This window comes from Ursus maritimus, unplaced genomic scaffold (assembly GCF_017311325.1).
Source record: "Ursus maritimus isolate PB19 unplaced genomic scaffold, ASM1731132v1 scaffold_2, whole genome shotgun sequence".
NCBI lineage: Eukaryota > Metazoa > Chordata > Mammalia > Carnivora > Ursidae > Ursus > Ursus maritimus.
The window spans coordinates 28,946,523-28,962,925 of NW_024424452.1; the positions used below are offsets into that span (position 1 = coordinate 28,946,523).

General features: G+C 47.1%; 1 protein-coding gene across 1 annotated transcript in view; it reads left to right on the forward strand.

The window, feature by feature from the left end:
• The window catches only part of CPPED1 (calcineurin like phosphoesterase domain containing 1), a 123,762-nt gene extending 108,912 nt beyond the window's left edge, over positions 1-14,850 (forward strand). The window contains exon 4 of the mRNA XM_040635309.1: positions 14,726-14,850. Within this exon, the coding sequence (XP_040491243.1) occupies positions 14,726-14,835 (110 nt within the window). The 3' untranslated portion in view covers positions 14,836-14,850. The remainder of the gene's footprint in view (positions 1-14,725) is intronic.
• Positions 14,851-16,403: the final 1,553 nt, after the last annotated feature.

Genomic DNA, 16,403 nt, shown 5'->3' on the forward strand with positions numbered 1-16,403 from the left:
ATTGTACTGTACTTATCATGTAGTCCTGTACTTTCCGAATCTCCAGTGTTTGTCAGACAAGATCTCAAGCTCCTGAGGACAGTGTCTCGTGGGCACTGTGCTCTCGCCACCTGACCCAGGGCCCGGCACCCCTTGTCCATGTGTGTTGGCGTATTCCACTCAGCACCCCTCCGTACCATGAACCTTCCCTCCAACTATTCTTCCAGCCCAAAGACACTTGCCAAATAGGGACCATGCCTTGCGCCAAGCACTCTGAACAGAAAGCAGCCTTCAACTTCAGTGAAACAATTTAAATACGGATGTTCCTTGCGTCCCGGACAGCCTTGTCTGCTCCCTTTTGAACTTGGGAAGCGTCCGTACCAACAGCCTCCATTACCACTTTTTGTGATGACCATCCCTACGTAAACCATTTGTAAGATGAGACAAACGTCAGAGCCTCCAAATTATTATATACTGCAAAGGCCAACTGGACAGCGAAACAGTGTCCCCAAGACGACTCAGAGCCATTTCCAAAATCAAATTCATCTTCCTTCTAAAAACACTTTCTCTCCTCTATTGCTCCTGGTCTTGGCGAGTGGCACATTCCCCAGCCATCTGCCTTGAGTCAGAAAGACAGCCTCGACCTCTCCCTCTGCCCCAGGCACCGTGTCCAGTCTCTCACAACTGCTCATACCTCAGTGCCCCCGGGTCCTTGGCACAGTGGATGACAGCCGGGGCTCCTAAGGCAGACTCTGGACCCAGATCCCGTTTGGGCCTCCAATGGCAGTCTGACTTGGGGCGTTTTTAACCTCCGCAAGCCTCACCCACACTCATCTGTAGAAGGAGGGTAGCCATGGTACCTGGGTGAGGATTAAGGGAAACAGCGTGTGTTGAGCTGTTAGCCTAAGGCCAGGCGCACAGGGACCCCTCAGTAAATGTCATCTGCACTACCACAGCTGCCCCTCAGGTCACTGAGTCATTGTCACGGCCTCCTGCCTGTCTCCCCACTTCTGAAATGTCCTGCTGCTTCCAGGCCAGGGAGGAAAAGTCCAATAACCCTGAGCCCTTGGGCAGGTCATGTCCTGTGTGGGGGACTCAGTTTGATCTATAAAATGGGCACAATATGGTACCTTCCCCATAAGGTTTAAATGAGCTCCTTCCTTGATGCATTGGCGTACTGCGCATGGTGTGGAACATGCGCATAGTAGGCAATAACAACCACCTGCTCATCATCAAACACCACACGTTTGGTTTCCCACCCCTACCTCTGCACAGAGCCCCGCACTGCCTCACGAGGGGCCCACTGTCCCTGACCCCTCATGTGTTTTGTCTCCCGGATTGGCTCCTTAAAAATAGATACATAGGGGCGCCTGGGTGGCTCCGTCAGTTAAGCGCCTGCCTTCAGCTCAGGTCATGATCTCAGGGTCCTGGGATCGAGCCCCACATCAGGCTCCCTGCTCAGCGGAGATCTGCCTCTCCCTCTCCCCCCCCACTTGTGCTCTCTCTCTCTCTCTCTCTCTCTCTCTCTCACTCACTCTCTCAACTAACTAAATAAAATCTTTAAAAAAATAGATTTATATTCGCGAATTTCTAGGATAACATGGCTGCTGATTATTACAACAGGTGGTAAGAATAGGTCTGGCAGGGGAGCAGGGAAAAGGGAAGGCAGGTGTGATGAGTAGCAGACGGTGTTTTTATGATTCATCCTCAAAAGGAAACAAGAAACTGCCCTCTGGACAGCTGTGGGGGGAGGCGGGGAGGTAGCTGAGGCACCGGACACATCAGCTACACGGCCGGCCACTCCGCATGCATGAACTCACTGAGTGCTGCCAGTGGCCCCCCAAGGTAAGTGCTTTCATTATCCCCGTTTTATGGAGGAGGAAACTGGGGGGCGCCTGGGTGGCGCAGTCGTTGAGCATCTGCCTTCGGCTCAGGGCGTGATCCCGGCGTTGCAGGATCAAGTCCCACATCGGGCTCCTTCGCAGGGAGCCTGCTTCTTCCTCTCCCACTCCCCTGCTGTGTTCCCTCTCTCGCTGGCTGTCTCTCTGTCACATAAATAAATTTAAAAAATCTTTAAAAAAAATATTTATGGGGGAGGAAACTGAAGCACAGAGACATTAAGGAACTTGCTCAGGATCACACAGCTGGAGAGTGGCTGAGCCAAGTCAAACCCAAGCCGTGCCATTGGAGCCCAGGACCGCTACGCTGTATCAGGCTTCAAAGTGGCCTGCCAGGCTCCAGCATGGGGCAGGCCCCAGCGCCCGGTACTGGAAGTCGTGGAAGCAACACTCGTACCCCCTTAGCCGCACAGGGCCGACCATATTACCGCACAGGGCCGACCATATTACCAAACAGGACCCCGGCCTGTCCTCCATCCAACGTGGAGGCCCCTCTGCTCCTGTCGGAGCCACAGACTAGAAAGCCAATTCTTTCCATCCCAAAATTATGTCTCCTCCAACAAATGGAATGCAGTTTATCTATTTAATTATTCTTTTTTTTTTCCAAAATCCAAGGAATTCTGGCAATAAAGCCACACATTCCCTACAAGATCTCCAGCAGAGGGGTTTCTGGGCCAACCTCACCTGCAGAGACTCTGGCTCCTGGCACAGATGAAAAGAAAGTTTCATTAGCTTTATTTACTTCTCCCGACATAATTGGCCAGTGGAGTGTAAATGCTGATGTCATGTCTAATTAGCGGCAGCCTCTGCCCTCCTGGTCGCGGTACCCCGTCTGGCTTGTTTGTGTGGATGGAGCTGTTTCATAGGGAACATCTTTATGAACTAGCCCTCCCATGGAGATGTTCTAATGATCATTCACGAAAACAAGCCTTCTGATGTTGTGTAGACAGTTCAGCAACATCTTCCTAACAGGGCTGGTAATTGTAACACCCTTTTGGTGCATCATGGGCATTTCTGAAGGTGGTAACACTAGATCCTAGGGAACTAGAAATTTGGAACTCAGCTCTGCTGCTCTCCGTCCTGGACACCTTGCCATTCTTGGCTTCCGTTGGGTTCTTCACGGGCCCTAAGGCTAATCGTTGGCATTGGGATGAGTTTTGCCAAGCATCAGAAATTCTGATTAAATCACTCGCGCAATCATCATGCCCCTGGGTACCATTTATTGTCGTGAAATCAGACCCAGCAGAAAGGAAAACGGTTCGATACCTAAAGGATTAGAGCAGATACAAATATTAACTGATTCTGATAAATTTCACAATGTGCTTTTGTTTCAAAAGGAAAAAGAGTAGGGGAATAATTTGATCTCCCCAGTGGCAGGATTCCACTGAGCTTTGGAGAAGTAAAGATTTTTAACAAAATTAATTACAGTCTGAAAGCGTCAGGCTGGCAACAATGCCGTCTTCCAGCTGCACATTCTCCAGTTCCAGGAAATCTGTAAGAAGCCATGCACCGTCAGGACCAAGGACGGTCATTCCAAGTTTTCTTAATTGCTGTAATGTCGTCGCCTTTTTGACTCTCATCTTTGCTGCCTGCCCCTCCTTAGCCCATCCCTGCTGTCATTCTCTGTACCGCCTCTTCCTCTCCCTCTCCCTCAGCGCCGCCCCCTCTCTCTCTCAAAATTTTTCGTCGAAGCCCCTGGTGCCCCCGTTTCTCTTAAATAAATCCGCATACATTTTCAGCCACTTGTTTGGGCTCAGACCTCCCCGCTCTCGCCTCAGCTGCGGCTGACCAAGCAGGACCTTGCTTTGCCTGCAGCACACTCTGAGTGTCCACTGTCCCCTCCCGTCCAGTTCCAGTCGCCACAATTCCCACAGGTGAGACTGGTGTGCTCCCAGTTACAAACTTTGTATTCCAAACCCCTGGCTCCTGCATGGTCTTTTCCTCATTCGTGTATTCATTCCATGGATTCTTGGCCACATGCTCTGTGCTGGGACTACACCTCATGGCTCATTGTCATTGAAATCATCTACCAATCTTCTGGCAACTCATCCCTCTTTTGTGGAAAGTCTGGGACCTTATTAACAGGTCTTCCTGCCCAGCCCAATGTAACCTTCATCCAGGGTGACTTAGTGCCTATGTGAACCACCCACCTGCCACTAGCATCTGTCACTTACCCTGGAGAGCATTCACTGGCCCTTCTGATTTTACTTGGCGGGGCCTCCTCTCCCTCACTTTAGTCTGTCTGTGTTGTTCAGGTGGGGTTGGTGCCATTCCTGGGCTTTACCCATGGTGGGAGCAGGAGGGCCTGTGACAGAGTGCCAGGTTCTGGTGCCAGGGCGCTAGACAAGGCCATATGACCCAGATCGGCTCAAGAAGATAGAATCCCGGGACTCTTGCTGGAATTACTGGGGTGAGAGGCTCTTTCTGCTGGAGGCTTCACTTGTAACAGAACCTACCAGGAATGAAACATCATAAAGGAAACTAGGGCAGATAAATGGGGGGAAGGGTAGAGAGAACAAGAAAGAAGACCTAAGAAACCAAAATGAGCTCCTGGATCCAGCCATGCCTGAAGTCACTTGATGCCTGGTGCCCATGAATGCCTGGCTGCTCAATTAAATGAGCCAGCAACTCCCTTCTTCACTTAAGTCAGTTTTCTGTTGTTTACAAACCAAAAGAGACCTGACAAAGATACTATCCCACATATTGACCTCAACTCCCACTGCCTTCTCCATTCTAACTCTGCAACTTAGTCTCATAAACCAGAGCTGCAGGCTGAAGGATGGGATTATAAGCATGACGAGGGAGTGATACACCTTGACTGGTCAGAAGGCTGCGCAGACAGAGAGTTACCAGAAATTCAGGACAGACCTCTTTGGGAGGAGAGGTCAGTGCTTCACAGATGCACATTTGTGATGCCCAATTAATTCTGCAAATATTTATTGATCACTCAGTACTCTCCAGGCCCACTTCCAGGTCCCGGATAGAGCAGAGGAAAAGTAAGATGGAATCCCTGCCCCGAATGTCTGTAAGGTCAAGTCCACTGGCGTGTATGCCTGACCGAAACCGACCGAAACCCTCATGTCATGCAACAGTTGCCAAAGAGCTTTCCTGCCCAACTTAAGCATTAAAAAAAGATAAAAATCCCCAGGCACTTTTATTATGCCATGAGGTTGCCACTTGGGTGGCCTTTATTCTGCCAAATACAACAGGCACTCTTGTATTTCTCAAAATCTATGCCGTGGTTCATAGGAAGCTATTCGATAGCACAACAGTATTGCTCTTTACTGACATCTTCCTTCTGAGGAGAGCTGGATGGACTAGCCTGGCAGTTGAGCTTCAGGACATATCTAGATATGGAAAGGAAAACCTTAGCATTGTGCTATGGACTGATTGTCTGTCTCTCTCCAAAATGCACATGTTGACGCTCCAGCCCCAATGCGGTGGCCTTAGGAGGTGGGGCCTTGGGTAGGTGATCGGGACACAATGAGTACCGTCATCGGCGAACCAGTAAGAAGAGAGCCCTCACCAGGAAACCAACCACGCTGGCACCCTGATCTCAGACTCCCAGCCTCCAGAACTCTAAGGAACTAGATTTGTTGTCTGAGTCACTCACTCCACAGTAGTTTGTATGGGAGCCCAAGCTGACGGATATATGCTGTGATAAAAAAAAAAAAAAATACTGATTTGAATCGCAAAAAACATTATATCAAGAGAATAAGCCTGGCACAAGGAGTATGTGCTGTACATATACTGTATTATTCCATGTGTATGAAATCGGAGAACAGGAAAAAACTAATCTAGAATAAAGAGTATCAGAACAGTAGTTGCTTCTGGGGGTGGGGCCTGAGAGAATTTTCTGCAGATAATAATGTTCCAGGTCTCGCTAGGGGTTTCGATCACACCGCTGTATGCGTTTGTCAGAGCTCAGTGAATGTACACTCAAGATCTGGGCATCTCACTGTATGTAGATCGTACATCAAAAGAGGTAGAGGCTGCAAACAGACATTGGACCCTAGGTGATGATATGCATGCTGAAGTATTTAGGGGTCGAGTATATGAAGTAGGTAATGCCTGAAATTTACTTTGAGATACAACAAAAATAAGGTGTATCAATGGATGGATAAAAGAATGGTTGGGTGGACAGAGGGGTGATAATAAATACAGCAACATGTTAATGGTAGAATCTAGGTGGTGGGTATGTTTACAACCTTTCCTTATATTTGAAATTTGTCATTTAAAAATATTAGGAAGGGGCGCCTGCATGGCTCAGTTAAGCTCAGGTCATGATCTCAGGGTCTTGGGATCGAGCCCCACATCAGGCTCCCTGCTCAGTAGGGAGCCTGCTTCTCCCTCTCCCTCTGCCCCTCTCCCTCACTCATGCTCTCTTTCACTCTCTCACTCTCTCTCTCAAATAAATAAATAAAATTTAAAAAATAAAAATATTAGGAAAAAGATTTCAGAATTCAACAATCACATTCACCCCAATTAAGAAACTTACCAGCCGCCAGTAGACATGCGTGGAGCAGCAGGCTCTGTTCTCTGAACTTTACGTACAGATCTTATTTCATTTTCCCTAGAACAATATGCACTCATTGTTTTATACTCTGTGTACAGGGGCCGAAACAGGCTTTAGATGATAATGGGTGCAGAGTCTACAGGTCATGAGATCGAGCTCCCTGTCGGGCTCCACTTGAGAGTTTCCTTGAGGTTCTCTTTCTCCCTCTCCCCCGCACTCATGCGCTCTCTCCACCCCCCCTAAAATAAATAAGTAAAATCTCTAAAAAAAAAGAAAGAAAGAAAGAAAAAAGAAAAAGGCCAGAGAGGAAAGGAAAAGAAAATGATGATTAGAATATCAGGCTAAGATAAAAGACATCTAAAACACACACACGTTCAAACAAGATCAAAAGGTTACTGGTAAGCTGAAGAAAAGATAGTGTAATTATAAAGCTGTCTGAAATGCCAGCCAGGGTCAGCCCCGTGACCCATCTCTCCAGGCTTAGCCAGGGATGCTGGGGAGGGCTAGAGAGAAGCTGCCAGTCTTCCCGATGCTCGGCTCTGCACCACACCCCTCCCGCCTCCCCCTGCAGCAGAACCTGTGGATTCCTCTCCAAGACAACAGAAGCCTGTTGACAGCCTGTCCCACCTCTGCGGTCACGTGGCGAAAGGTTATTTCCAGCATCCCACTTTTAGCTGCACATTAAGCAGAAGGGGTCCTTCCCTTTTCCGTTGGTAATGACCCCTTGCCTCTAAAGAGGTGCCTTTTCAATGTCTTTCTTGAGAAAAAGAGAAGGTGACTCACATCTCAGAAGCCTGAAATCATTAATTTCGGGGCAAATGCATGTAGATATGGGGAAGTACTTTCAAGTTAATCCCTCTAATCAATAGTCTCTACATTTATCGGGAAAGGAGCAGATGGTAGGAGGTTTTAAAAGGAACACAGAGACCAGAGAGAAATATTTCCATTACATCCTGGGTTAGGCAGATCATTAAGTGGGTACTAAATTCTACTGAAGGTTTAGGGAAGAATATATAATTCTGGAATGTTAGAGCTAAAAAGACCCTCTAAGAAAATCAAGTATAGCAATGACCAGTAAGTAGCATGCTCTCCATCACCTTCTTCTCACACCAATACCAGACATCAAGAATCAATCACAGCACTATTGCCCTCTGAATCCCCCTGAGACATGATCCAGGCATTCACTGTCAATCTTGGTTGTCACCTTAGGTCTGCATTGTCTTATGTAGTACAATTCAAAATTAAACTAAACATACAGTTCTCAGTCACACTAGCTACATGTCAAGTGCTCAATAGCTCCATGTGGCTGGTGGCTCCCATATTGGACAGCACAGAATACATTTCAATCATTGCAGAAAGTTTCACTGGACAGCACTGCCCTGGATCACTGTTTCCCAAATGTCAGACATTCATATACCTTTACACTTTTTGCCACACTGACTCATTTTTTTAAAAGGTATTTATTTAGGGGCGCCTGGGTGGTGCAGTCAGTTAAGTGACCTACTGTTGGTTTCAGCTGGGGTCATGATCTCAGGGTCACAAGATCGAGCCCCATGGCAGGCTCCCCACTCAGCAGGGAGTCTGCTTCCCCTTTCCGTCTGCCCCTCCACCCCGCACTCTCTCTCTCTCTCAAATATTTAAATAAGTCTTTAAAATAAATAAATACCAAAAAGATATTTAATACGGAAATTTTATATTACCAACTGAAATGGAAAGCCAGCATCGCTTACCATAAAGAGAAGGTAACAGTAGACATAGCCACTCTGAAAGCCAAACAAGGTAACTTGCTAGTGCTGAGATACTGTTGCTTGCAGAATGCTCTGGCCCTGAAGACCAGCGAGTATGGCAATGACTTGCTAATGATTCACCAGTACCAGTGTTCACTGTTAGGGCCTCCCTCCCAGTCCTCTTGCTTCTGGTGAGGTCCTGTGGGAGTTTTGGCCAATAGAAAGTGGGAAAAAGCAACATAAGCCATTTCCTGGTGCAGCTCTGAAACCCTCAAGCAATCCTCCCCTCGAGCTGTCTTTCTTCCTCTGCCTGCCAGCTGGAGTAAGATACGTCTGGAGGCAGAGGTGTAAGTAAGAGGCCTGGGGTTGGATGGCGCCCAGGTTGGATGGAGGTTGGGGGCCTGAATGACTGGGTGGGGCAAAAAAGAAGCAAGAAATAAGCCCGTATTGAGTTAGGACAGTAAGTTTTTTTTCTCTTCTTTTTCTTTTTTATTAAGTTTTAGTTTAAATTCCAGTGTAGTTAACATACAGTGTAATATTAGTTTCAGGTGTACAATATAGTGATTCAGCACTTGCATATGATACCCCATGCTCATCACGACACGTGCACGCCTTCATCCCCATCACCTGTTTCCCCCATCCCTGACCCACCTCCCTCTGGTGACCATCAGTGGTTTTCTACAGTTCAGGGTCTGTTTCTTGGTTTCTCTCTCTCTCTCTGTCTTTTTCCTTTCATTTTGTTTCTTAAATTCCGCATATGAGTGAGATCATATGGCATTTGTCTTTCTCTGACTTATTTTGCTTAGTATTATACCCTCTAGCTCCATCCATGTTGTTGCAAATGTCAAGATTTCATTATTTTTTATGACTAATATTCCACTGTATGTGTGTGTGTGTGTGTGTGTGTGTGTGTGTACCACACCTTCTTTATCCATTCATTTGTCGATGGACACTTGGGCTTCTTCCATATCTTGGCTATTGTGAACACTGCTGTTTTTTTTTTTTTAAAGATTTTATTTATTTATTCGACAGAGATAGAGACAGCCAGCGAGAGAGGGAACACAAGCAGGGGAAGTGGGAGAGGAAGAAGCAGGCTCACAATGGAGGAGCCTGATGTGGGGCTCGATCCCATAATGCCGGGATCACGCCCTGAGCCGAAGGCAGACGCTTTAACTGCTGTGCCACCCAGGCGCCCCAACACTGCTGTTATAAACCTAGGGGTGCATGTATCCCTTTCAATGAGTGCTTTTGTATTTGTGTGTGTGTGGGGGGGGGTAAATACCCAGTAGTTTGGTTGCTGGATCTTAAGATGAATCTATTCTTAACTTTTTGAGGAACCTCCATAGTTTTTCGGAGTAGTTGCACCAGTTTGCATTCCCGCCAACAGTGCACGAGGGTTCCCCTTTCTCCACATCCTCGCCAACACCTGCTGTTTCCTGAGTTGTTGGTTTTAGCCATTCTGAGAGGTGTGAGGGGATCGCTCATTGTGGTTTTGATTTGCATTTCCCTGATGATGAGTGATTTCGAGCATCTTTTCGTGTCTGTTGGCTGTCTGGATGTAAGACAGGAAGATTCTGGAGTTGTTACAGGAGCTAGTCCTACTGACCTGTTTACTCCATCATGCGTTTTGGGTTAAGGACATGCCACGCCTGGGTGTGAGCAGAAGGGCTGAAAAAGAATCTGAGGAAGGAACTTAGTAAGCGAGGATATTAGTTCATGCCATGCGGCTGTGGCACCTAACATCATGAGATGTGGGACGAGAGATGATTTTCTGCCCCTCTGGCAGGACAGGCCCCATGCTGTGGGAAAAGCTGTCATAACGGAAGCCTATTTCCATCTCATATGTAGTCCTACCCTTCTGGTTTTCCTAGAGACACAGCTTGTGCAGGGAAAAGAGATTTCCCAAAGCCTTAGCTACTTAGTTGCCAAATTGGGATTATAATCTACATCTCCTGACTCCTATTCCAGTGCTCTCCCACTATCACTGCTGGGTCTCGAGATTCCCTGCACCCCCTCCCCCCCAAAAAAGGAGACAGAGGAAAAACTTCTTTAAGTAAGATTTTAGATGTTGAGCCCTTGTCAAGAAAAGGTTATTATTTTAGCTGTCTTCCCATATAAAATGGGCTTAGTGTGAACAGAACATTATCTGGGGTTAGAAGAAATGTGGCTTTCTCCGACTTACTCATTTGGCTACGTGTGTCTTGTGATGCCAGAGAACTTAAGGGATTGTGTCTCCTCTGCTCTGGAAGCTACTGATTAGGTACCTGCCCAGTGACCTGTGCTTCTCAGTGTTCGGACCCTGCAGAAACCCCCTCCCCTTGACTTTGGGGTGGTCCTGGGACTCATTTTAACCAAGTGAAACAGGGAAGGCCTGACAGCATGCTAGCTCTGAACCCAAAAGCCTTCAGAAGACCTGGCATCTTCTACTTTTGTGCTTCTGGGATCCAGGTGCCATGTAAAGAAGCCCAAGTCCTATGAGGAGACCCCGTGAGGCCCCACCTTCCAGCTACCTCTCCAGAGCACCAGCCATATGAGCAGCGCCATCTTGGTCCCAGCTGCCACAGCCACCGTCTGGCAGCTGCCGCATGCCACCCCTAGTGAGAGCAAAGAACCGCCCAACGAAGCAGTCTCCCCACAGAAATGTGACGGATAATATGAATGCATTTTGCTGAGGTGGAAAGTAAGGCAGAGAGGTTCAGTAAATTCTTTTAAAAAACTTAACCGAGATAGGAAGGACGCATTGGTAGTAAGAGGGGAGACCCCGGGGGGAACAATGTCATTCAAAGAGCTGCTCTGGGGACCGTGGCATCTGCTGAGGCTGGCCAGGGGGGCAGCACCCAGACCTTGTAGAGCCTTCTAGATCACATTGGTGATTGGCATAGGCATGGGCGCGGGACTCAGCTCTGGCCGGTGAGATGTAAGGGGAAGTCTGCTGGAGCTCGAGGGATCGATTTTTCCCTCCTGGCTCAAAGCCAGACTTGTCCGCAGAGAAGCCCTTCCTCCCTGCCTGCTCGAGGGCATCTTCAGGTTGCGGTGTCAGGGCAACCCTAGGAAGAAGGTTAAAAACAAAACCGCAGAGACACTGTCCCAGAGCCCATACTGATAGCATCAAGGGCTGAATTAAGCAACTTTGGAACCACCTGTAGCCAAGTCCGACAGAAGTTGTGAGTAGTGGGGACCCGTTAGTTGGGGTTGGCATCTGAAGTAGGGGACGGTCTCATGGGACGGAGCCTTCACCCGGTGGGGTCTGCGCTCGCTCGGAGGAGGGCCGGGCCTGAATTGCCCGGCGCCCGGCTGCTGTGACAGACGATTGCTTGCACGTGAGAACCCCGCGTCCAGCGTCGGAAGCGATGTCAGCAGCCCAGCCTCCTCGTTACCCCAGCCCCACTGCTCCGTTCCTCTGTGAGCCTTCGTGTCGTCACCTATAAAATCTGAGTCCTAATAGCCACTTCATAGGGTTATAATACAAACTAAGGAAGATAATAAATGTGGAGGCATTTTGAAAAATAACGATTAAATATTACATAGTACCCTTTTCCTATTAGACTCTTTCACCTTTAAAGACATTTTTAATCCCCAGTTCTTAGCAAAGGATTTAATATTGACTAGGGGGCTTGATGGATGTTTGTGAATGAAATAGCTGGTTTCTGATGAGTTTCTACTACAGACCGTCTCATTTAACACAGCCCCATGAGATACATAGCTATGATTATTAACCCCCTCTTACAGATGAGGGAAGGAAGGCTCAGAGATGTTGAGTAAGTTTCCCAAGGCCACACAGTAAGGGGGGAAAGCAGGTCTTGAACCCTGCTCTCTGCACTGCCTCTCCCATCCACCGCATTCGGCAGGACATGGGCTGGGCTGCCAGGCCCAGGAGCCACTTCATAAACCCAGAATGAGGAGGCCCCAGAGCTGGAAGTTTAGTCGGGCCACACTAAAGCAGTGGGGAGAAGCCTAGAGGCCCGGGAGCTGATTTGGAAACCTGTGGATGGGACTTGAGCTTCCCAGTCGGCAGGGCAGGGACCCCACACTGCACAAGCTCAGCACGCAGACGCTCCCCCCCGCCCCACTGCAGCAGGGACAGGCGACAGGTGCATCTCAGACCTGCCAGCCCGCTGCAATGAGGAGGAGGTGTCAGGACCCATTTAGCACCACCTGGAAATACCCGGCAGGGCACGCACTGCACCCTGCACGCTCTCAATCGCTGCTGCCCCCTGCAGCTAACATTTCGTTAGCGTTTATTTACTTCTTTGTTCCTTTGTTTGGTTTTGTTTTTTAACAAAGCAAATAATACATCCACAAGGTAAAAATTCCAAGCAGCACAAGAAAAACTACGATAAAAAACAGATCTTTTTGCCCCAGACCTCAGAGGCTACCTCCCCACAAGCCACGACTGTTGTAACCGTCTCTCTGTGTCCTTGCGGAAGTGTTTCGTGCACATACAAACCTGCGAATGGACAGAGACCGCGAATCCTTTAAACCAGGTACACACGCGCTTTCCGTCCAGTTCATGAGGTATTTGGGCCTCTCTTAGCATCACGAGGTGTAGAACTGGTACATTCCTTTCACGGCTGCTCGGCCTTCCGTGGAATGGCCTCCCTCGCATATCGATGGATATTTATGTCGTATCCCGTCATCTGCTCTTACAAGCAATGCTGCGGCGAGCTCTTCAGATCATCTGTCTTTGCTCTCTGTGCAGGATGTCCGCAGGAACCCAATTTCTGGTCCTGGAGACGCTGGGTCAATGGCTGTGTGCAGATGTAATTTCAGCAGATACCCCACCCGGTGTGACGGCACCAGCTCGCGCTTCCCCTCAAACGTGGGAGTCTCTGGGGCAGATTCTGCTTCTCTCCGTTTCTTGACACATGAATCCCACTTGTCATTTCATTGAGATTCCACAGACACTCCCTCAGCTCCTGCTGTGTCCACCTCTCGTTAGACTCCTTCTGGGAACACAAGTTATAAACCAAAATTGTGAGGATGGCTGGCCTTTAGAAGATTTTTTAAATCATTCAGGTGATATAAGTAATATATGATCATATAAGCGGTTGAAAAGACCTCATGGTGAAGGGAAATGTTTATGTGTAGTATTAAATGAGAAGTACAGAATGCAAAGATGATTCCTTTTTTTTTTTTTAAGATTTTTTATTAATTTGAGGGAGAGAGAGCACACAAGCAGGGGAGAGGCGCAGAGGGAGAGGGAGAAGCACACTCCCTCCTGAGCAGGGAGTCAGATGCAGAGCTCGATCCCAGGACCCTGGGACCATGACCTGAGCCAAAGGCAGATGCTTCATGACTGAGCCCCCCAGGCGCCCCAGCCCACAAAGATGATTCTTAAAGTGCATCAGTGTCCCTGGGAACCAGGTAAAAATACAGATGCCAACTCAGTGGACATGGGGTAGAGCAAGGACAAAAATCTGTCCTCTGAGCAAGTTCACCGAGAGATGTCATGTAGCCCTGGAATGTTTTATATTCACTCTAATCTCAAACATGATCAAAGAACAAACAAATGAGGAATTCATCCAAGCGTGAGCAATGCCTGTCTGGGTGGAGTGAACGTGAGAGGAGTTTCTTCTGTGTGTTTTGCTGTTTCCCAAATTTTCCTAATCAGAAAATTTGATGTTGAGAAAACAGAGGGTCCTCTAAAAATCTAGACCAGCCCTCTCACCCTTCCTCTCTCCCTCCTTTCTTCTGTCCTTTCTAATTCAGCCCAGACTGAAGGAGACTAGAGAGACATTGGACTTGGTTTCAAAGCACCATTGTGGACTGGGTGTTTTCCAGTAAAGAGCATGTTAGAACTTGAATAAGGTCTCTCGTTAAGAAGCATATGGGAGTTTTTTGTTGTAATTTGCAACTTTCCTGGAAATTGGAAACTTCAAGTCTTCATGGGAACATCTCACCATCACCTTGGAGAGATAATAGGCTCTTCTGATGCTTGAATCCTAAGGCATCATAATATGCCTCTTAGCACTTAAAAATAGTCTAATATCAGTTATCTCCGGAACACCTTATAGATGGAAGTCCACACTGCCTCCTCCATAAAGAAATCTTTATCAAAGTCAGCAAATTAACACTGATATGGTACTCTAATCTATGGGCCAATTTTCCCCAAAACGTCTTTTACATCCTTTTTTTTCCCCCCAAAACTCTTTTTCAACTCTTCAGGATCCAAGCCGGGATTACATATTGCCTTTGGTGGTCATGTCTCTCTCATCTCGTTTCATCTAGAACGTTCCTCAGCTTCCCTTTGCCTTTCACGATCTTGACATTTTTGCAGAGTACAACCAATTATTGTGTAGAATGTTCCACACTTTGGGTTTGCCTGAAGTTTTCTCGTTATTAGATTCAGGTAATGCATCTCGGGCAGGGATGTCACAGATCAATCTTGGCGGTTTTCTTGGGATGTCAGAACCTGGTGGCTCAGGTGTTGGCCTGTGTCATTCGATGTCTTTAACTCCCACTACTCAATTAAGATGGTGTCTGCCGGGTTTCTCCACTTAAAGCGGCTATTCTTTCCTTTGTAATCAAGGAATAATATGTGGGGAGTTATTTTGAGACCATGTGAATATCCCATTTCTCATCAAACCTTCACACTTTAATTTTAGCTTCCACTGATGACTCGGCAGTGAAACGAGTGTCATCACGATTGCCAAATCTAACTGCCTTCTTGAGAAGACAAGAAGCAAGTATATATCAAAGGACTTCGACCTCCTAGTTATATTTCAAGGAAAATAATCTTATATGTCAATTACATCTCAATAGACCTGGAGGAGGGGGAGGAAGAAATCCCAAGGAAACAAGACAAGATGCGAACAGAAATTTAGGTGCAGAGAGTTTCATGGCAAAATTCACTTGCAAGAGGAAAACTTAGAAATCACCTACGTCAAGCAATAGGAAAAATTGATAACAAGAAATATGAAGCAGTTATTTGAAACAATGTTTTTGAAGTTTCTATTTTTTCAAGAGGATTAATGTTAAGTAACCAAAGATAAGGTGTTAAACTGTTTGGCTAAATGCAGTTCAGCATCCTGAGTTGAATTCTAGAACAGAAGAGAGGACACCATGAAAAATTCATGTGGTGAAATTCAAATGAAATCTGTCTCTGAATTAATAGTAACATACCAACCCTAAAGTCTTGGTTTTAATAAACGTACATGGTATGTGAGATATTCACATTAGGGTAAACTGGGCCTGGGTTATACCGGAGCTCTCTTTGCAACTTCTCTGTAAATCCAGAATTATTCCAAAATAAAAAAACTCCACTTAAAAAAAATTTGACTTGCGGAGGCGCCTGGGTGGCTCAGTCGATTTAAGTGTCTGCCTTCAGCTCAGGTCATGATCCCGGGGTCTTGGGATAGAGCCCTACATGGGGCTCCCTGCTCACTAGGGAGCCTGCTTCTCCCTCTGCCCCTAACCCCGCTCATGCTCTCTCTCTCTCTCAAATAAATAAAATCTTTTAAAAAAATTTGACTTGAGAGTGATGGATATGTTCATCGTCTTGACTGTGGTGATGTTTCATGAGTGTATTCGTGTCAAATTATACACATTAAATATGTGCAGATTATTGTGTCAGTTATACCTTAATTGAGCTTAAAAAAAATACAAGGGGCACCTGGGTGGCTCAGTCAGTTAAGTGTCCAACTCTCTTGATTTCACTCAGATCATGAATCTTGGGGTCCTGAGATCAGACCCCATGTTGGTCTCTGGGCTCAGTGGGGAGTCTGCCTGACATTCTCTCCCTCTGCCCATCCCTCCCCCCACCCCGCTCATGCGCTCTCTCGCTGTCTCCAAAATAAATAAATCTTTAAAAAAAAAACTATCTGATGAGCTCCCAACTGTGTTAAATATACGTATAGGAAAAGTACTTGGTGGAATGTATCACAATGTCAGTGGTGTTGGAATCGGTCGGTGGTGGGATTCCAGGTGATTATCATTTTTATGTTTCTAATTTATATTTTTACAGTTTCTCAATGCCTTATAACAGCTATGCAAGACTGGAATAAACGGGGTGGGGGATGATATTTTTAAATGGGGTGATTTGTCATCATAAAGCTTTGCTTCCTTGTCTGTAAAGCGTCTGCTCAGAGAGCTGAGGGTTGTGAGCGCCTCGGCTCATTGAGAACGCAAGCAAACAAAACCCGAAGAAAGAAGCAGACCCCTCCCAGCTGAGGCCCCTCAGATGCCCTGAGAGCAAAGAAGGCTTACAAATACACCCCTAGATCCAGGAGCATGGTCCCCAAACTTCCTTCCGTGAGTGTGCGTGTGTATGTGCGGCCACCTGCC